General features: G+C 42.7%; 1 protein-coding gene and 1 long non-coding RNA gene across 2 annotated transcripts in view; one reads left to right on the top strand and one right to left on the bottom strand.

Moving 5' to 3' along the window:
• Positions 1–697, bottom strand: part of LOC134969049 (uncharacterized) — a 65,590-nt gene extending 64,893 nt beyond the window's left edge. The window contains exon 1 of the long non-coding RNA XR_010189387.1: positions 494–697. This is a non-coding gene — a long non-coding RNA (uncharacterized LOC134969049). The remainder of the gene's footprint in view (positions 1–493) is intronic.
• The window catches only part of LOC134969047 (kielin/chordin-like protein), a 213,670-nt gene that overhangs the window by 142,667 nt on the left and 48,624 nt on the right, over positions 1–22,379 (top strand). Inside the window, exons 16-19 of the mRNA XM_063944754.1 lie at positions 141–266; positions 4,627–4,725; positions 15,143–15,268; positions 21,629–21,727. Of these exons, the coding sequence (XP_063800824.1) occupies positions 141–266; positions 4,627–4,725; positions 15,143–15,268; positions 21,629–21,727 (450 nt within the window). The remainder of the gene's footprint in view (positions 1–140; positions 267–4,626; positions 4,726–15,142; positions 15,269–21,628; positions 21,728–22,379) is intronic.

Consider the following 22,379-nt stretch of genomic DNA (forward strand, 5'->3'; position numbering starts at 1 on the left):
AGAAGAAACTGGTTGTTCAAAACTTAAACACATATAGCCTCCAGTGAGTGTAGACGTGTACACAGTAACATACTGTTCTAATCAGAGCTAGCTAATGGTAGAAATTGATGCTAATCTCTTCTCTTGTTTCTCAACTGAAGGAAGGTGAAACCTATATTAGTGATGATAAGTGTACATCCTACACTTGTAAAGACATAAACGGTGAATTTATCACAGTTGAAAATCATCAGACCTGCTTATATACCAGTCAAAAGGATTGTGAAATTGTAAGTTAAATGGAAATATTAAAAGCACAATTGATATCCACATTATGCTAATGTCAAAATGTGATGTGATAATAATGAAAACGAATGTTTTACTAACAATGACTTCACCGCTACAGATGAACTGTTTATGCATATAAAATGCACTGTATAGATTTTTCACTTGGAAAATGTAGTACTGCCAGATCATAACATTATCAGGTAGACAAAAGGGGGGTAGAAATACTTACCCCCTTCCGATGTCAGGATCTTTCAGTGTTGTGATGCTATTGTCGGTCATGTGAGCACTGATAACAGCATGTAGTGCATACCAATGTGGTGACTCGGCTTGAAATTCAGACTGTATACTGCAAGAATCTTTCTTCTTGAAGCATCCCTGTCTTGCAAATGCTAGTAAACCAGAGGAGATGAAGAAAGGCAGCTGCCCAGGAGAATGTACAGATCGCCCAGGAGAATGTACAGATCAGTATGCAGCCTGACTGTCAAGCTGTCCAGCACATTTCTATATACAGCAAAGACTGAGTTTTTACTAAGCCCAGGGGGGTCATTCTGACCCATCCGCACACAGCGGTTCTTTGCTGTGGTGTGAACGGGTCAGGACTGCGGCTGCGTGGTGGCCGCAGTGCGCATGCGTGTTGTTGCCTGGTGACGGTCGTCGCCGGGCAGCGATGAAAGCGATCGCAGCGGCGATCGCTAGAAGATTGACGGCGGGGAGGCATTCCGGGGTATCTACTCACCGTTTTCCAGGCGTGGTGAGGTGAACACATGCGTGTCCGGGCATTTGGAGGGCGGACGACTGAAGTCAATCCCGGGACCTTCGTCGCTGGATCAGTCGCACAGGGTAAGTAGGTCTGACCCTGGTCTTGTTTTGCAGGAAACTTTTTTATCATAGCAGGGCTGCACAAGCGATCGCAGCCCTGCTATGCTAAAATACACTCCCCCATAGGCGGCGTCTAGTTGATCGCACGAGCAGCACAAAGTTTCTACATGCGATCAACTCAGTATGACCACCCAGGATTCTTAGGTTCTTCTTACCTATTCTAATCCTTTCCCAGTACACTAAACATTTCAGTTTCTTTTTATGTTTTATGCATGGCCACTGCAAAATGAGGTGTGGCTTCACAGGAATGCCGCTGTTGCGAGCCTCGCTTCCTGTCTGTCATTGTGGGGCCATGTCAAGCACTCTGTGAGCTGCTGGCCATGACCCCAGCTCCATAGGAATTTCTATAATGGGTGTAAGGTCTGCGGTGCACATGGGCCTCTGGGTCCAGGGGGGCCCACACCGCACGCCCCGCACCCATATATTATACTTACCCCTCTGGAGTCCTGCGTCGGTGGCCCTGCACTGCAGACACAGATCACTTGCAATATGGCCACCGCAGCCATTTCTGAGTGATTTGCACATGTGCACTGGAGATGTCCCCGGGAACAAGGCGCATAAAGCCAGAGTCTACTCACTGCTGGAGAGGAGGAGGCCAGCAATGGAGGCTGCATGTGGGCCTTCTCTTCTTTTAAAATGCCTCTGCCCAGTCCCTCGATCTCCCATGAATAGACGCTGTGCACATGCGCACATCGGCTATTCTCCCAATAAAATGGGACAGTCCTGCGGAGATCAGGACAGTTGGGAGGTCTGATAGCAGGACACATCTGTAATAAAGGCACAGTGTTTCAAACATAATGCTATGTTGCATGGTTTTATTTTCATACAACGTATAAATTCCTAAACTTTTATTTTTAAAACCTATAAAATCCTAAAACGTGGATTGAAAACGCCTAATTTTAGTTTTTTAGATCCTAAAATCCTGGGCCTAGTTCTTACACACTCCCTCCAAAGGGGAAAGAGTTTTGAAAAATTTAGAAATGTTATACTTTCATAGTGCACAAGCCACTCACTGTTTATAAAACATTGAATCATGCAATCCAAGGCCCAAAAAACACTGAGTCTACAAGGAGCCTACTGTAGGTGTATTGCACAATATATCTGTACATCTGTATGTTGGATGTACTGTAGTGCTTAATTCCATTCTTATTCATGCATGGACATTTGTGCAATGCTATACCAGAATCTGTGAGTACATCTTATTTTGTTATTTTGTGCTGAGTTTTAAAAACTGGTGGGCAAGTGGGGCTATTATTATGATTTTTGGAGCATAACTATGAGATATATTTGAGTGCTAAAAACGTATTTCAGGTAGAAAGTAGCATAAGTGCAACTTTAATGCATGTTAAAATAACCAATAGTGTGCAACACATCCACTTTGTAAATGAAATACAAAATTAATTCATTACAGTATACATTTCCAGCCAAGACCATGCATTTATACTGTAGCAAGCTCTGGATGAAATTACTTTAACTAAAACTAACATGGCATCCTTCCAAGGCACTTGCTGTTCTGCCAGGTGTGATAAACTTGTAAAAACAAAAATAAAAGGATGGTGCCTTATAATTCCTACATTAAAAAGACACTAGAACAGGGAAGATGTGTGATCTAAATACAGCTACTTTGGGGGTCATTACGACTCGTTCGCACGCTGCTGTTTTTCACAGCAGTGCGAACGGGTCGGTTCTGTGCATGTACGGCGGCCGCAATGCGCAGCTGCGTCATTGCCCATAGAAGAACGAAGAAAGCGAACGCTGCCACCATTGCAAGTAGATTGAAAGGTGGAAGGTGTTCCGGGGAACCAACTGACCGTTTTCTGAGAGTGGTGCTGCGAGCGCAGGGGTGTCCAAGTGTTTGCAGGGCGGATGTCTGACGCAAATTTCGGGACCTGACAGGCTGAAGACATCACAGCGGGTAAGTGACTCCAGAGCTACTCAGAAACTGCACAAATTGTTTTTGCATAGCTCGGCTGCACAAGCCTTGCTATGCAAAAAAAAACCCTCCCCCATAGGCGCCGTCTAGTTGATCGCACGGGTAGCAAAAAGTTGCTATGTGCGATCAACTTAGAATGACCCCCTTTGTCCATAGAAATCATTGTTGGTGTCAGACAGATTGGTTTGAGAATTGCAATAACTGTTATTCATGCACAATGTTCTCTGTATTTGGTAGAGAAGGTTGTGTAAAACAAAAACCATCCAGCCAGCGGCGGTTCTGTGGGTGAAAAAAGCCTTATTAATGAGACAGAGGAGAATGGACAGGAAGACATATTGTATTGCAGAGAATGCAGACCACATAACCCATAAAACATTGAATAGATTGGTTAGGTTGTCCCATATTTCTATTCTACTAGGGATGGTATACTTAGGGGTATATTCAATTGCTGTCTGGTCCTTTCCGACAGAAAGGACCCAACAGTACTCTATACAATGCCGGGCTAAACCCGACAGGTTTGACCTGTTCCCGACAGTGTCAATCCGACTTTTTTAAAAGCCGCCGATCCCCGTGTATTCTGACAAGCTGCGAATTACCGATTTATCGGAAAAAACGGCCCCCTATTGAATAGGTCGGAACTCCTTCCAACCAAAATCTGTCGGAAGCTGCCGTCTTTCCGACAAGACGTCAGCTTCCGACACTTATTGAATATACCCCTATATCAGTAATGGTATGATTTTCCCAGCAAGGTCCTCCAAAACTTGGTCACTAAACTTGCTCAGTGTCACAGGAAGCTCTCTCTAGACTGGCTGACAGGACAGAATTAGTCTCCATCTTGACAAGTAATATATATATATATATATATATATATATATACACACACACACACACACACACACACACACACACACACACACACACACACACACAGTATATATAATCTGTAATGCTATTCTCATGTGGTTACAATGTTCTGCAAATGTGCTGAGGAAGGTCAGAGTATCATCCACCTAGATGATGGGAGATGTCTTCAATAGGTTCATAATAAGGGGAATTCACATATGTTTTGAAGGTAGCTGGAATATTGTACAGGGTGCTTTGTCCTGGCGCTTTCTTAGTTTTATTCATGTGTAAAAGTAATATAATGTTCTCCCGGCAATGTGGTTATAAAATGAAAGGAAAGTAAAACAAAATTGTGTTTACCATTGTATAGTTGTGTAGGTGTTTGGTAGAAAAAAAACCTTATAAACCTTATAAATGACAAAGGTAGGAGGTGGCCAATCTTAGCACTGTTGTCCTGTAGTGGTTGCTCAGCAACAGTGTTCAATATCGTGGTTCCAATATTTAGGAAATGGGGAAAAAGTGAAACAAAATGGTGTATAGCCTACAAACATAGTGATGGATGAATTAGTAATGAACGAGACAGTCTCATCAGCTTTCTGCTTCTCCATCATAATCAAATAACCTATTAAAAAATGTTTTCATTTGTAACTGTTTCTCTAAAGTTTAAGCTTGACTAACACTATTATAATTATATGTTTTCTGTACAGGGTTATGAATATGTGCCAACTACTGACCAATGCTGTGGATATTGCAACCAAACATCTTGTGTATATGTAACTCCAAGTGGTGACAAGGAAGTCCTGAAGGTACACTGCAATGTTTTTTTGTTGTTGTTCTATTATAGTTAGTTGCATGCACACAGAGGGACTGATGCAAAGTTGGGCATAAATCCTACTTCAAAGTGCAAAATGAAATTAAGAGAGCTGCCCGTGTGCAGTAAAAGTGCATACATGTTAATTTGTATGTAGACTTAAACTGGGCATACACTATACAATTATCTGACAGATAATCTGCCAGATCTGGCTGGTTGGAATTAAAATTTGGTAATGAATGAGAGCAAATGAGGATCGTTCGTATGCTACCAAACACTGGAAAATGGACAAAAACTGTCAATCTTACGAATTGGTTAAATCACGGATGGATTTCCAGTGTTTGGGAGCAAATGGTCGATTGTCATTTGAACTTATCCATTACCAGATTTTCATTCCAACCAGCCAGATCTGGCAGATTTTCTGCCAGATAATTGTATAGTGTATGCCCAGCTTTAGACGTATCTCCATGTTGTGCTTTTCTGCACTTAAATGGGCAACTACAGTATATCCCCAAGTAGGGGCGGGGCAAGAGCACAGGTGTTTTTATTTCTTTTTTTAAAGGGCTTACTTTTTTTCTTTTTGCTTCCCAATGCCCCATGATGAATGGCCTAAGACTGGTGGCTATTTTTGCAGGGAGCCTCAGTGTTGCAGGTTTTTCTGACTGGCATATTCTATTGCTGAGATCAGCATTTTGTATGGACTTTTTGTCTTCCCAATATTGCTGATGCCAGTTTAGGATTAGCAGCATTAGTCCTGGCACAAATTGTGGTGGGGGACACTTATTTTTCTTTTGAATTACAGATGTGTCCTGATACATCATTTTTTGTTGAAAATACATCTTAGTCACAATGTGATTTAAATAGGATGCATCAGAAGACTGCTTAATTTGATATATGGTACTTGTATATCTGTATGTGACTGGGTCTGCATATGAAGCACAATGGAACTTCACATGGAATAAAGCCATGGCCGCTGCATTGTAGCACCTCCTATGCAGATTCAGAGACACAGTCGCACACAGTCACACACAAATATGTTTTGTATATCAGTTTGATCAGTACAGTCTTCTTGTGCATCCTACAGATGTGTCCTCACACATCTTTGTCCAGAAATGCACAATGGCATTCCCGCGATGCGTACGCATCACAGGGATGTACACTGCTGCCAACCCTTTGATGTGGCACTAATCGCGGGTGCGTGCATACGCTATTGCTGCTGAGCAGAGACACTTATAACTACGGGTAGCGAGAGTATGACAGCCCGCTGCCCATGCCTACACTGTGCTTCTTGGTCCCCCTCCCTGTGGCAGGCAGCAGGAGTGTTCTAATCCTACTGCCTGAGATCTCACATCAGTTGTTAGAAAGAATTCGTGGAAGTGTGCGTATGCACACACCCATGAACTCCACACTATGCCGGGATTCTTTGCCTGCGATGCATTTGCATCACATGCAAAGATGCATAAGGACACATCTGTAGTTGCATTGTATTGTTACTAAGATGCATTTTCGGCAAAAAAGATATAAAAGACTCCCAATGCTAGCAGAGTCTCACTGGACAATGGCACACAGAGAGGCACAACTGGATGAAGCCTTCAGGGGGCTCAGGGCACCTAAAATAGGGGGCCCTCTACTCTTGTCAATCTGCCTCCTACCTTCCTCCTGCTTCCACTTCCTCTTCTGCTGCACCCTCCACAGGGGGTATGATCTGTGTAAGGCAGGAGAGGTTGGATGAGATGTGGGGGCCAAGGACATAACATCAAAGGAGGACATTGGTCCCCACTAGCAGCCTAAAAAGGGGGACCATGTCACCCTCAGCAACTGCCCCACTGCCCCATGTCACTGCTGGGACTCAGAAAGCTGCTTCTGGTGGCACAGGCTGGGTCTTAGTGACTCCAGCCAGGGGCTCCCTAAAAGAAGGGGGCCTGGGGTACTCTTCCGCTTTGCCCCCCTCCCCCTACCTTAAGCTGAAAGTGGCTGTTTGTTAGGACTGCAGCAATGATGCATGAGGACACAACTGTATGTAGCATTTAAAAAACAAAACATAAATACTGTACCATGGCAGTCATCATTGTATCCAAATCTATACAACATGACATGCTTTAAGTAATGTTGGCAAATCATATGCTTTTCATTTCACAAAACAAGATTTTTATACCTGGCTCTGATTGAATGCTCATTTAACTGATTATCTGCAGCTCTCAGTAAATGGAATTACTCTTCTCCCTAAAATTACCAGAAAAGTTTCTATCTCCACAATGTGCATATACAGTACAAAGTGATTATAAAACCAATTCATAAAAACAATCGTAAAAAAACATATTAATACAATTTTTCAGGACCTTTATATGTTTCCTGTACTTACAATATATTCACAGAGTCACATGTGTGTATATATGTATATATCTATATCAAACAGAATTCCTAAGTGCGTTATATTCCTTGAATGTGTATTCTTTAAATCTTCCAAACAATGCACCCAATGGGTACACACTGTAGGTTGGAGAATTCTTAAAGAGATTATTCACATGGTCTGGACTTCTCTCACTGATATACAAATTTTATTTCTGTACAACAATTTTAATGTGTATGTTAAAAATTGTGTCAATAAACCAATAATTAGTACCAATTGGCCTTTATGGCCTTTTGTCTGGGTGATTTTCTGGTGAGGGGATATCTGTTACAGGATACCGTGTGAATAATCTCTTTTCCAACCTACAGTCTACACCCATTGGGTCCATTGTTTGGAAGATTTGAAGAATAAATATTCAAGGAATATAGCACACTTAGGAATTCTGTTTGTTCTATGTTTATTTGAGACCTTACAACAGAGGTATTTCCTGTAGTGCTGCTTTTGTCTGTGCGCAAGATAAGGATATTGCTTGTATTTGTTATATATATATATATATATATATATATATAGTATATCAATGCAGTAAGAGAAAAAAAGCATATACAAAACAAGAAGCCATGCAAAGCAGAAATTCCATTAGGTTGTCTCTTTTTCAGTATACAGCTTTCTAGCTATTTTGCCAAGACCCTGTATCCTAATGACCTTAATGACACTATAGAATGAAATAATATCGCGGGTGATCAATTCAATTGATCTCTCTAAACCCCCCCCCCCCCCCCCTTCCCTCTTTTATATTCTCAAATTATTTTTATAATAACTTTGTGTATGCACATTGTGGGGATAGAAACTTTATACTGTTATTGTTTATATTTTTTTGTTGTTTTTGTTTTAAATGTAACATACCCTTCTATGCTATACAGCTTTCCATGTATCGTAATATACCTGTCTTTGCATGCTAAACAGATTGCATATTATTTTCATGACACCATTTACACCTACTTTTTTATGGAAATTTTGTTCATCTGTACATCAGCTCCAGGGAGACAGACATTTTTATGTATGAAACCATATTTAGTACCACAATGATGTCACTTATCTCTAGTGTACAGAGCAGCGGCCATCATGTGGCAAACAGATAATCCCTGCCTCCAATGCAGAGCTGGATTAAGGATTCGGGGTGCCCGGGGTACTTAAAACAGGGGGGCTCTAAGGTCTAAAATGAAAATCATAATATAAATATACAATGACACACGCTGTACAATTTGAACTATTGGGATGGGATAGTTTGAATATATTATCTACTACATAATGTATTATATATATATATATATATATATTTCTCTATCGTCCTAGTGGATGCTGGGGTTCCTGAAAGGACCATGGAGAATAGCGGCTCCGCAGGAGACAGGGCACAAAAAGTAAAGCTTTAGGATCAGGTGGTGTGCACTGGCTCCTCCCCCTATGACCCTCCTCCAAGCCTCAGTTAGATTTTTGTGCCCGGCCGAGAAGGGTGCAATCTAGGTGGCTCTCCTGAGCTGCTTAGAAAAGTTTAGCTTAGGTTTTTTATTTTACAGTGAGTCCTGCTGGCAACAGGATCACTGCAACGAGGGACTTAGGGGAGAAGAAGTGAACTCACCTGCGTGCAGGATGGATTGGCTTCTTTGGCTACTGGACATTAGCTCCAGAGGGACGATCACAGGTACAGCCTGGATGGTCACCGGAGCCTCGCCGCCGGCCCCCTTGCAGATGCTGAAACGAGAAGAGGTCCAGAATCGGCGGCAGAAGACTCCTCAGTCTTCTTAAGGTAGCGCACAGCACTGCAGCTGTGCGCCATTTTCCTCTCAGCACACTTCACACGGCAGTCACTGAGGGTGCAGGGCGCTGGGAGGGGGGTGCCCTGGGAGGCAAATGAAAACCTTTTTTGGCTAAAAATACCTCACATATAGCCTCCGGGGGCTATATGGAGATATTTAACCCCTGCCAGAATCCGTTAAGAGCGGGAGACGAGGCCGCCGAAAAAGGGGCGGGGCCTATCTCCTCAGCACACAGCGCCATTTTCCCTCACAGAAAGGCTGGAGGGAAGGCTCCCAGGCTCTCCCCTGCACTGCACTACAGAAACAGGGTTAAAACAGAGAGGGGGGGCACTAATTTGGCGTTAGAAATATATAAAAAAGATGCTATAAGGGAAAACACTTATATAAGGTTGTCCCTATATAATTATAGCGTTTTTGGTGTGTGCTGGCAAACTCTCCCTCTGTCTCTCCAAAGGGCTAGTAGGTCCTGTCCTCTATCAGAGCATTCCCTGTGTGTGTGCTGTGTGTCGGTACGTGTGTGTCGACATGTATGAGGACGATGTTGGTGAGGAGGCGGAGCAATTGCCTGTAATGGTGATGTCACTCTCTAGGGAGTCGACACCGGAATGGATGGCTTATTTAGGGAATTACGTGATAATGTCAACACGCGCCAAGGTCGGTTGACGACATGAGACGGCCGACAAACAATTAGTACCGGTCCAGACGTCTCAAAAACACCGTCAGGGGTTTTAAAACGCCCGTTTACTTTAGTCGGTCGACACAGACACAGACAGGGACACTGAATCCAGTGTCGACGGTGAATAAACAAACGTATTCCTTATTAGGGCCACACGTTAAGGGCAATGAAGGAGGTGTTACATATTTCTGATACTACAAGTACCACAAAAGAGGGTATTATGTGGGATGTGAAAAAACTACCGTAGTTTTTCCTGAATCAGATAAATTAAATGAAGTGTGTGATGATGCGTGGGTTCCCCCTGATAGAAAATATGGGCGGTATACCCTTTCCCGCCAGAAGTTAGGGCGCGTTGGGAAACACCCCTTAGGGTGGATAAGGCGCTCACACGCTTATCAGAACAAGTGGCGGTACCGTCTATAGATAGGGCCGTCCTCAAGGAGCCAGCTGACAGGAGGCTGGAAAAATATCATAAAAAGTATATACACACATACTGGTGTTATACTGCGACCAGCGATCGCCTCAGCCTGGATGTGCAGAGCTGGGGTGGCTTGGTCGGATTCCCTGACTAAAAATATTGATACCCTTGACAGGGACAGTATTTTATTGACTATAGAGCATTTAAAGGATGTATTTCTATATATGCGAGATGCACAGAGGGATATTTGCACTCTGGCATCAAGAGTAAGTGCGATGTCCATATCTGCCAGAAGATGTTTATGGACACGACAGTGGTCAGGTGATGCAGATTCCAAACGGCACAAAGGTGTATTGCCGTATAAAGGAAGAGGAGTTATTTGGGGTCGGTCCATCGGACCTGGTGGCCACGGCAACTGCTGGAAAATCCACCGTTTTTACCCTAAGTCACATCTCTGCAGAAAAAGACACCGTCTTTTCAGCTTCAGTCCTTTCGTCCCTATAAGAGTCATATCTGCCCAGGGATAGAGGAAAGGGAAGAAGACTGCAGCAGGCAGCCCATTCCCAGGAACAGAAGCGTTCCACCGCTTCTGACAAGCTCTCAGCATGACGCTGAGACCGTACAGGACCCCTGGATCCTACAAGTAGTATCCCAGGGGTACAGTTTGGAATGTCGAGACGTTTCCCCTGCGCAGGCTCCTGAAGTCTGCTTTACCAAGGTCTCCCTCCGACAAGGAGGCAGTATGGGAAAAAATTCACGAGCTGTATTCCCAGCAGGTGATAATTAAATTACCCCTCCTACAACAAGAAAAGGGGTATTATTCCACACTATATTGTGGTACTGAAGCCCGAAGGCTAGGTGAGACCTATTCTAAATCTAAAAAAATTTGAACACTTACAAAGGTTCAAATCAAGATGGAGTCACTCAGAGCAGTGATAACGAACCGGGAAGAAGGGGACTATCTGGTGTCCCGAGACATCAGGGATGCTTACCTCCATGTCCCAAATTTGCTCTTATCACTAAGGGTACCTCAGGTTCGTGGTACAGAACTGTCACTATCAGTTTCAGACGCTGCCGTTTGGATTGTCTACGGCACCCCGGGTCTTTACCAAGGTAATGGCCGAAATGATGGTTCTTCTTCGAAGAAAAGGCGTCTTAATTATCCCTTACTTGGACGATCTCCTGATAAGGGCAAAGTCCAGGGAACAGTTGGAGGTCGGAGTAGCACTATCTCGGATACTGTTACAACAGCAGGGGTGGATTCTAAATATTCCAAAATCGCAGCTGATCCCGACAACAAGTCTCCTGTGCTTAGGGATGATTCTGGACACAGTCCAGAAAAAGGTGTTTCTCCCGGAAGAGAAAGCCAGGGAGTTATCCGAGCTAGTCAGGAACCTCCTAAAATCAGTGCATCATTGCACAAGGGCCATGGTAAAAAAATGGTGACTTCCTTCGAAGCAATTCCAGTCGGCAGATTTCATGCAAGAACTTTTCAGTGGGATCTGCTGGACAAATGGTCCGGATCGCATCTTCAGATGCATCAGCGGATAACCCTATATCCAAGGACAAGGGTGTCTCTCCTGTGGTGGTTACAGAGTGCTCATCTTCTAGAGGGCCGCAGATTCGGCATTCAGTTTTGGATGTTGGTGACCACGGAGGCCAGCCCGAGAGGCTGGGGAGCAGTCACACAAGGAAAAAATTTCCAGGGAGTGTGATCAAGTCTGGAGATTTTTCTCCACATAAATATAGCTAAGGGTAAAATTATAATGCTCTAAGCTTAGCAAGACCTCTGCTTCAAGGTCAGCCGGTATTGATCCAGTGGGATAAAACATCACGGCAGTCGCCCACGTAAATAGACAGGGCGGCACAAGAAGCAGGAGGGCAGTGGCAAAAACTGCAAGGACTTTTCGCTGGGCGGAAAATCATGTGATAGCACTGTCAGCAGTGTTTCATTCCGGGAATGGAAACTGGGAAGCAGACTTCCTCAGTAGGCACGACCTCCACCCGGCAGAGTGGGAACTTTATGGGGAAGTTTTCCACATAATTGTAAACCGTTGGGAATTACCAAAGGTGGACATGATGGCGTCCCGTCTGAACAAAAAACGGGACAGGTATTGCGCCAGGTTAAGAGACCCTCAGGCAATAGCTGTGGACGTTCTGGTAACACCGTGGGTGTACCAGTCGGTGTATGTGTTCCATCCTCTGCTTTTCATACCTAAGGTACTGAGAATTATAAGACGTAGAGGAGTAAGAACTATACTCATGGCTCCGGATTGGCCAAGAAGGACTTGGTACCCGGAACTTCAAGAGATGCTCACAGAGGACTTATGGCCTCTGCCGCTAAGAAGGGACTTGTTTCAGCAAGTACCATGTCTGTTCCAAGACTTACCGCAGCTGCGTTTGACGGCATGGCGGTGGAACGCCGGATCCTAAGGGAAAAGGCATTCAGGAAGAGGTCATTCCTACCCTGGTCAAAGCCAGAAAGGAGGTGACCGCACAACATTATCACCACATGTGGCGAAAATATGTTGCGTGGTGTGAGGCCAGGAAGGCCCCACGAAGAAATTTCAACTCGGTCGATTCCTGCATTTCTTGCAAACAGGAGTGTCTATGGGCCTCAAATTGGGGTCCATTAAGGTTCAAATTTCGGCCCTGTCGATTTTTCTTCCAGAAAGAATTGGCTTCAGTTCCTGAAGTCCAGAAGTTTGTCAAGGGAGTATTGCATATACAACCCCCTTTTGTGCCTCCAGTGGCACTGTGGGATCTCAACGTAGTTCTGGGATTCCTCAAAACACATTGGTTTAAAACCAGTCAAATCTGTGGATTTGAAGCATCTCACATGAAAAGTGAACATGCTCTTGGACCTGGCCTGGACCAGGCGAGTGTCAAATTGGTGGTTTTTTTCTCAAAAAAGCCCATATCTGTTTGTCCATTCGGACAGGGCAGAGCTGCGGACTCGTCCCCAGTTCTCTCCCTAAGGTGGTGTCAGTGTTTCACCTGAACCAGCTTATTGGGGTGTCTTGCGCCTACTAGGGACTTGGAGGACTCCAAGTTGCTAGATGTGGTCAGGGCCCTGAAAATATAGGTTCCAGGACGGCTGGAGTCAGGAAAACTGACTTGCTGTTATCCTGTATGCACCCAACAAACTGGGTGCTCTTGCTTTTAAGCAGACTTTTGCTAGTTGGATGTGTAATACAATTCAGCTTGCACATTCTGTGGCAGGCCTGCCACAGCCAAAATATGTAAATGCCCATTCCACAAGGAAGGTGGGCTCATCTTGGGCGGCTGCCCGAGGGGTCTCGGCTTTACAACTTTGCCGAGCGGCTATTTAGTCAGGGGCAAACACGTTTGTAAAATCCTACAAATTTGATACCCTGGCTAAGGAGGACCTGGAGTTCTCTCATTCGGTGCTGCAGAGTCATCCGCACTCTCCCGCCCGTTTGGGAGCTTTGGTATAATCCCCATGGTCCTTTCAGGAACCCCAGCATCCACTAGGACGATAGAGAAAATAAGAATTTACTTACCGATAATTCTATTTCTCGGAGTCCGTAGTGGATGCTGGGCGCCCATGCGTTCCACATGCGTTCCATATCAATTTTCGGACGTACTTCTTTATTTTAGTCACTTCTCCTCCTCGTTCTTCCACCAAATTCTCTTGTATTATTTCCACTATTACACTCAACTGTCACCTTTGAGTGCAAACTAAAAATTAATGGGTAAATTTTATGCTTAAAGCTATATGACATCACAGGAAGTGATGTCATTATAAATTGCCCCATGAGGGTATAAATGAAGCATGCATAGTCTGTTTGTCTATCCCCTTGATGAAGTCCTGCTGATGACGGACAAAACGCGTTGGGACCACCTGATGACATTCCTCTAATGGACAGATAAGCCTTTTATCATCCTGAATTCTGTACGCATGCACTCCAGCTATTTATGGACAGATAAGCTCGATATAATCTTTTATTCTGTACGCATGCTATACAGCTATTTCATGTTTTTATGTATTTTTATGTTCTTTTATGTCATTTTTGTGTATTAAATACTGTATCTTTTTTATATATACACTGCCTAGGCTATATTTACTGCATATTTGGGAATACGCTATTTCCCTAATTAAGCCTAAAATTACAGTGTCAGTGGTATATTTCGATATATTCCCCCAAAAAAACAGTACACACTATGTCCGTTCTTCTTCTTTTTTAACATGTATTGAACATCAAAAGGAGCATCATCTGAATCTAGCTACTCTGGTTTTTCAGATAAGTTTTTACTGGTGTTAACATACCCACTGTTGTTACCTTCGTTATACTCACCTTGTTGTTTAAATCCACACTCTTGGGCGCTTATTTTCATCAATTCCTATATTTATATATATATATATATATACACACACAGATAGATAGATAGATAGATAATGCTTAACTTTTGTGATCCACTCGGCAATCGTGCAAGGTGCTTTGTATGAAATTTTCTCTGTATATGCACTCATTGGATTGTCCAGTGGCTCCACAACACCCGATCCAAAGGCAAGATTCCTGTGGTAAAAAGAAGTGGCAAAAGGCGCCTCCTAGCGCATTAAATATGATTTTTCAAGGTGACATGTAAAAGGTATTCATCCACACGTACCCAAATTAAAGCCCATTATATACCCTTTGGGCTGAAAGCGTTTGTATGTATGAATAATAAATCCTATAACTGGTTCTCAGCTTACACAATCCTCTCAGGATTTCATTTTGCAGTGAATAATATACAGTTGGAAAAGAAAAAAAATATACAGTGCAATATGTTTAAAAAAAACATTATTACACACATACACAAAAAATAAGTTAAGCGTACAAGATAAAATGTGCACAGATTTTTGGCGAGTGCAATAAAAGCTTTTCTAAGCTCAAGAAGAGACACAAACATATGGATCCCAGAGCAGGAGTACCACACAGCCTCCACACGTTTCGTAATTCTTCTCTTTACAAGGACTTCATCCTCCTGATGAAGTCCTGGTAAAGAGAAGAAGGATGAAGCGCCCCTTAATCCAGCTCTGCTCAAATAAGTTTAGTAGACTTGTACACTGTAACATTATGTACTAATGAGAAGTACAGTATCTAATGGTATAAATTCTTATTAATCCATTTTCCTGTTTCTTTTTTGAAGGAAGGTGAAATCTATTTAAGTGAGGATCGTTGTACATCCTACACTTGTAAAAACATAAATAATACGCTCATCACAGTTGAAAGACAACAGATGTGCTTATATGAGAGTGAACTGGATTGTGCATTTGTAAGTTATATAGAAATATTAAAAGCAGAATTTATAAAACATTTATGCAAATGTGGCAGCTCATATTTGATCATAATAAAATTCCATGCTACAAATTATTTAACTGCATGTTTATGTAATTAAAAAATGTCTATATTTTGCTTAGAAAAGTTATACCTTTAGATCATAAACTCCATTAAGGCTAATCACAACCTGTGATCCTACTACAGTTCAAAATAATGAAATTAACTATTCTTATAATGACATGTGACACCAGAATTGTTGTGAAAAAGGGGTCAGTCTTCATTGATTACAAAAATAAGGGAAAAAAACTGGTGTCAAAGAAAGAGTGGGCAGCTAAAACAATATGTCAACTTACCCAATCACATGTCATAGGCCTATTATGGGGCCAACTGCTAGCCCATACACACAACCAACAAGAGGTATCCAAACTTCCTTTCTAAAGACACCAAAAAGTTCCACCCAATAGTGTGGTGCCACTGGCCCCAACAATTAAAGCTAACAAATGTCCAAAGAGAGGGTGGGATGGTATTTTCCACAAAAAATATTGCTATGAACTAATGTAGTAAACCAGGGCTTTTAAAATATAACCCCACCACTAAACTTCATCTACCACAACAGCTATTAGGCCCAGCAACTGCCCCTTGAAAATGGCTACACCAAAACCTTGCCATCTCTCTGCAGAAGAATGCAGTCTGTCCCAATCATGGGGTTCAAACCCTTTACCGACATATAAAAGTAATTATTTTATACTAAACTCACAAATGGCTGATTACAGTTTATAATCTCACACAGTTCAAATGATTTAACTTAACAAAAGATAATTTAATAAATAATGACAGCTGAATTGGTGGGGGAAAAAGGTCAACTTTTATTGAAAAGACTTGTAAAGGAAAAAGTATATGGTGGCAAAGAAAGAACGACCAGCTAAAATAGTATCACAACAAACGTGACCACATTTCACAGGTGTTTTATGGGGCCAACTGAAGCCAATCTACACAACCAACAAGAGGCCTTCCAATGACACCAACAAGACTTGCCCAATGCCATGCAGTTCATGAGCAGTGAGTTGCAGATTTTCACCAATGAATAGGATGTCTCACATGTGACAAGCAGTCCTCACTATACACAGTTCATTGAACTAGCAGAAATGGTAGTATGTTCTGCAGAATACCTGTTAGACATATGTTATAGGCATGGTTCTCTGACATGTTTATGGTGTTTCTCAATTTCCCTCTCCTTCTCAATGCCTTCTGTCCAGACACACCCTGAACATCATTCCCACCACCAAGTTCAGACTTAGTCCACAAATTGAGAACAACATGCAAGATGTTCTGCAAAACTCCAGGTTATGACTCAAAGCCACATGTGATTAAATACTTAATAATGTAAGACTATTGTCCCCTGGGCAGACTTTCCGCATCCAGATCCCTGTCGGGTTTGGAGAGTCTGGACTGTGGAGGGCTGCTCTAACATGCCCAACAGCTATGTGGTTCAAACTTAGTTGTTTGTATGAGGACATAAGGGACCACCCCCTAGGGGTATGTGAGCTAACACATCCACCTCACTTGATAACAACTGAGGGTGCCAGAACAGCAGTCATCATGAAAAAATAATCTTCTGAAGCAACAACTATTGGGGTTCAGGATAGTCCCATTTTTTTCCCAGTAAGGCTATTCATACACTGAACACACCACTAGCCCCAATAATACAAAATTATAGGACTTAATTATGTTACTTAATATTTAATTTTTTTCAGTTACACCCTCATGCATGTTTATTGTAATGTACAGAATGTACAGTATGCTGTATGTGGATTGCATCATTGCTATGCCCTTGTCATATACAGTAGGAAGTGTTTGTTGAACAACAGCAAGTTGTTCAGCAAGACTGCAGGTAGTAAAGTCACACTTCTGCAGTTCTGCTGAGTTCTGTGGTGATTTGCACACAGACCACTTTACATGAATGGTGCCATTTAGCCCAGTAGGGTAAAATTAACCTATGACATATACAGTAGGTTACAGCATCTCAAGAACTACTGTGTCAAGATGGCCTATGTTTGTCATTCATTCCCACCAAATTAGATTATTTGGAAAAAGCCCAAAGCTGCCAAATGGTTTACAAGAACAAACCACCTTCCTTAAAATTAACTCTATCAAACCTTTAAAAATGGGTACACTTAAGCATATAAAGGATTACTTACCAACACTAATCCTAACCTGAACAAACATGAGACAATGAATGAATTAATCTTCCTCCTAATGAAATCAGTGAAAATCACACATTGTTGACTACAACAAACACACCTGAGTGTGGATAATGATGTCAGATGAATAGAACTGAGAAGTTGGTCATGAGCAAGCAATCCACTCTACATCATAGGCCACAGAAGAATGAAAATCACATAGAAAAATACCAGTGTCATTGCTGTGGTTTTAGATGGCTAATTTGCCCACACAGGAAACCCAGTGGAAGCCTTAGCAAAAGCCAAATGAGAAGAATAACTTCATAAAGAGAACTACAACTTTCACCATAGACAAAATAGCAAAGAAAAAAACTGCTGATCAGTAGGTCTCCTGGAATCTTGGTCCAGCCTTGAGCATTGCTAACAAAGTCCAAGGGCTCACCAACTACTGTACTCTCCAAATAATTCTCAAAACAAGTGGAGCCAACCACATACACATAGTGGTATATTTACTAAGGTCCCGATTTTGACCGAGATGGTGTTTTTTCTTCAAAGTGTCATCTCGGGAATTTACTAAACTCAAATTACGGCAGTGATGAGGGCATTCGTATTTTTTTGGAAGTTCTAGTAAAAAAATACGAATGAATACACCTTCGGTCAAACGCGGCTGTTTAGGTATGGATCACGGTCATTTATAACAAACCAAACACCCGACAGTGCGGCAGTGTTACAATGTAGCGCCTATGCGCTCCATTGTAACCAATGGTGTGAATTTTGCGGTCAGCAGTGAGGTTACTTTCAGTCAACCGCTGACCACAAAGTTCCCACCATTGGTTACAATGGAGCACATAGGCGCTACATTGTAACACTGCCGCGTGCTGCCTGACAGACACTTCAGGAGCACACAGCCAATCAGGAGGGTGCCACAACGTGGCGCTCCCTGATTGGCTGAAGGAACCCTCTTAGACATAACTCAGGGGGGGTTCCTGGCAGTCGGGGAAAGGGGTCCCATGTGAAAACATGGGGCCCCTTTCAGTGCGTGGTCGGGTGTTCGGTTTGTTATTTTGCCAAGTTCGTGGATTACAAATACAACAGAAGAGGGCCAAGCTACAATGGATTATGTGAGTATAATTTTCTCAACAGGTACCCCATGGATTCTACATGGAGAAGAGGACCGACCCGCGTGTGAACATAGGTAAGTATGTATGTATGGAGGTGTGGATGTATGTAATAAACTTTTACTTTCAAGGTGTGTGTGTCCTGTTTTTATTGGGGTATTTTTTTAGTAGTAGTACTACAGGTACCAGCGGGCCCGGTTTTCCCCTGCATGCTGGTACTTGTGGTTCTCCAAGTACCAGCTTGCGGGGGAGGCTTGCTGGGACTTGTAGTACTGCTACTAAAAACAATATTCATCACTTTTCAAAAAGGCTATCAGCCCCCCATCCGCCGCCCTTGGATTGGGGGGACAGCCTCGGGCTTCACCCCTGGCCCTTGGGTGGCTGGAGGGGGACCCCTTGATTGAAGGGGTCCCCACTCCTCCAGGGTACCCCGGCCAGGGGTGACTAGTTGGGTATGTAATGCCAGGGCTGCAGGGAGCTGTATAAAAGTGTCTCCCGGCTGTGGCATTATGTACCTGGCTAGTGGAGCCCGGTGCTGGTTTTAAAAATACGGGGGACCCCTACGTCTTTTGTCCCCCGTATTTTTGGAACCAGGACCAGGCGCAGAGCCCGGTGCTGGTTGTTTAAATATGGGGGAACCCCTGTCACTTTTTTCCCCATATTTTTTCAACCAGGACCGGCTCAAAGAGCCCGAGGCTGGTTTTGCTTAGGAGGGGGGACCCCACGCATTTTTTTTTAAAATTTAACAAAGTTTAACTATTTACGAAAGATGCACAATGAATCCCAGCACGGATCTCACAGATCCTGCCGAGATTCATTGTATTAAAGTCGGCAGTGTTTTACAATTCACTCCCGTAAAACACTGCCAAAAAATACGAATGACATCGAAATCGGTAAATACGAAAATGCAGAATACGACAGCTTAGTAAATTAGTCGTAATAAATTCAAAAAGTTGCAATTTTACACTTTCGATGTCATTCGTGTTTGAACTTTAACCTCAGTCGAGAAAATACGAATTTTAGTAAATATACCCCATAGTGTCTAAATGCAATTGCACAATAGGAACTGCCATAGAGATCCAAACGTGGACCCAATTTAACTACAGAAGAAAGCATTTCAAACCATCTGGTCCTTCCTGCTTTCAGCAGAAAACAAATGCTTCAGCCTGCCATAGCATGTTCAAGTTTCCTACAAAATACTGTGTCCATGGCAAGTGACTTTGTGAACTTTTAAAGCCAGTACAATGCAGTCTATTTTTTCCACATGGAGGTCCCAATACTTTCTAAATCTCCACATGTCCACATTTTCAACACATTGTTTATCATCTCCCCTCCAGACAACCTCCCTTTAAATAGCCCTTACCCAGGGGTGATAAAATGGGGATGATATCTTCAGACAAGAGAATTAGAAAAACAACTTGAGTAAATAAATTACATGTACTGTACATATTATGATATTATAAAAAGGTGTAAAAACCTGACATTGAATTTTAAAGATTTAAATGAGTTTACTGATCACTATGGGGTGTACCTTAATTAATCTTAGTTTTTGCCTGAATTTGTGCACCTAATCCAGATTTAACACTCTGTCAGGCGCACCTCTGGGACTCCCGGGTTCAGGCACAGTGCGCCTGACAGGCACCTGTTAGAAAATAGTCATTAGCACCTAATTAACTCATTTCTAACGCTCTTAAAGTGATCGTTGGACGTACAAAGAGAGAAATTGTAGGTTTTACGGGCCATTTCAGCAGAAAATCTGAAGCAAAAAAGAGAAAACACAAACATGAGTATAAGTTTGGGTTCAGTGTGCCTGAGAGGCTACCCTGGACAAACCAACATATTTCCACAAAATATCCACAACCTTTGTAATTTTCATTCATAAAATGAGCAAAATAAACAATTAATAGGAAATACGAACCTTCAAAAGTCAGAGGAGTTTGGGCACAGTGTGCCTGAGAGGCCAGGAGGGTCATTACTGCACTCCACGCAGGTGGCGGGAAAACTGACTAGGGGGTTTTTGAACAGCACCTAGAGATAGGAAGGTACAAGGAGGGACAGGCCCCTGCGTCCCCTTGGGGCGGAGAGGGGAGCAAGAACAGCTTTGCGGCACCTGTCAGGCCAGCTGCCCCTGACTGAGGGTTAATAAGGAACACCTTAATTTGCCCATCAGACATTGCCCAACAGATGCCACCATCATGTTTTCACAAACTCATAAAAATAGGTGTTTTGTACAAAAGTAGAAGTGTGTGGTTCTGTATTTTTGTGCCTGTGTAATCATCCAAAAGACTCTTAGGGGTATATTTACTAGGTTGTGGGTTTATTATAGTAGTGGAGATGTTGCCCATAGCATGAGATTCTACTTATCATTTATCTAGCACCTTCTATAATATACTGTAATAGCTGGAATCTGATTGGTTGCTTTGGGCAACATCTCCACTTACATATATACGCAACTTAGTAAATATACCCCATAATGTGTATTAAGTAATAGTATTTGTTCCTTTGCTTATGTATACATTGACAAAAGTGGACTGTTCCCCACTGAAATGTTGGTGAAGTCTTTTTCAGCATGGTGAAGTTTCCGACGGAAAAGGATCCGACATTTCAGTATTCAGTTTGCAGCCAAATCCGACAGGTTTTGTCCATTCCCGACAATGCCAATTAGACTTTTTAAAGTCGGATTGACATTGTCGGAAACAAGGCTAAAACCTGTCGGATTTGGCTGCAAATCCGTCAAAACACGTGGATCTGTGGCTAATCCGCCGATCCACGTGTTTTCTGACAAGTCTGAATTGTTGGACAAACGATAGTTTGATTGAATAGGTCAAATCTGGATTCGACCTTAAATTGTCGGAAACTGACATTTTTCCGACAAGTTGGGAATTCTGACTTGAATTGAATAGACTCCTAAGCCTTTTTAAGGATTTATTACAGTCCCTGAGTGCAGTCCACACCACATTATATAAATAATATAATAACCATTATAAAATGCTCTAATGTTTGTTTCTCTGAAGCTTAAGCCTGGCTAACATTATTATTTACTAATTATATCTCCAGGGCCAGGAATATCTGCCGCCTATTGACCAATGCTGTGGATTTTGCAACCAAACATATTGTGTATATTTAACTCCGAGTGGGGACAAGAAGCTCCTGAAGGTACAGAACACTGGCATCTTTTTTGTTCCATTTTAATTAATTAATTAATGATTTCTCCTCTTAGTATTACCCCCCAAGCTTTTCACTGTACCCAACAATGGTGGGTATTTCTTGCTGGTCTTGCTGCCCTGGAAAGATCTCCTTTCTGTTACAGTACAGTATATGCCCAAAAAGTTCTGTTAGGAAATTATACTTTTCTCCAGTAGTTGCAACCTATTCATGATACTGTACCTACCATAATCCTTACTGGCAGAGGCATCACAAGAGGAGGTGGGGTGTGTGGACCACACTCGGATGTCACCTTTCCAAAGGGTTCACACCAACATGCCGGCTCATCTGCAGTGACTGGGAGCCAGGTGCTGCACTGTGACAGTCTAGTGCAGCACCTAACTCCTGTCACTAAAAAGGAGTCAATAGTACAACCAGAGTCTCTGGGGGCAGCCCAGCATCTCCAAGAATACTGGATATGATCCAATAGTGATGTAATGCTGCTTTTCTATGATGCCATGCCCCTTCCCCGTGAGGCCACACTCCCATAATGAAGTAAACACAGGCTTCCCATTAAGCCACACTCCTACCACAAGGCCACACCTTATTTAACTCAACAGGTGTCACTGACCCTGGTGCCACCTCTGCCTATTGTTCTATGTAT

Source organism: Pseudophryne corroboree, chromosome 11 (assembly GCF_028390025.1).
Source record: "Pseudophryne corroboree isolate aPseCor3 chromosome 11, aPseCor3.hap2, whole genome shotgun sequence".
In the NCBI taxonomy this organism is placed as follows: domain Eukaryota; kingdom Metazoa; phylum Chordata; class Amphibia; order Anura; family Myobatrachidae; genus Pseudophryne; species Pseudophryne corroboree.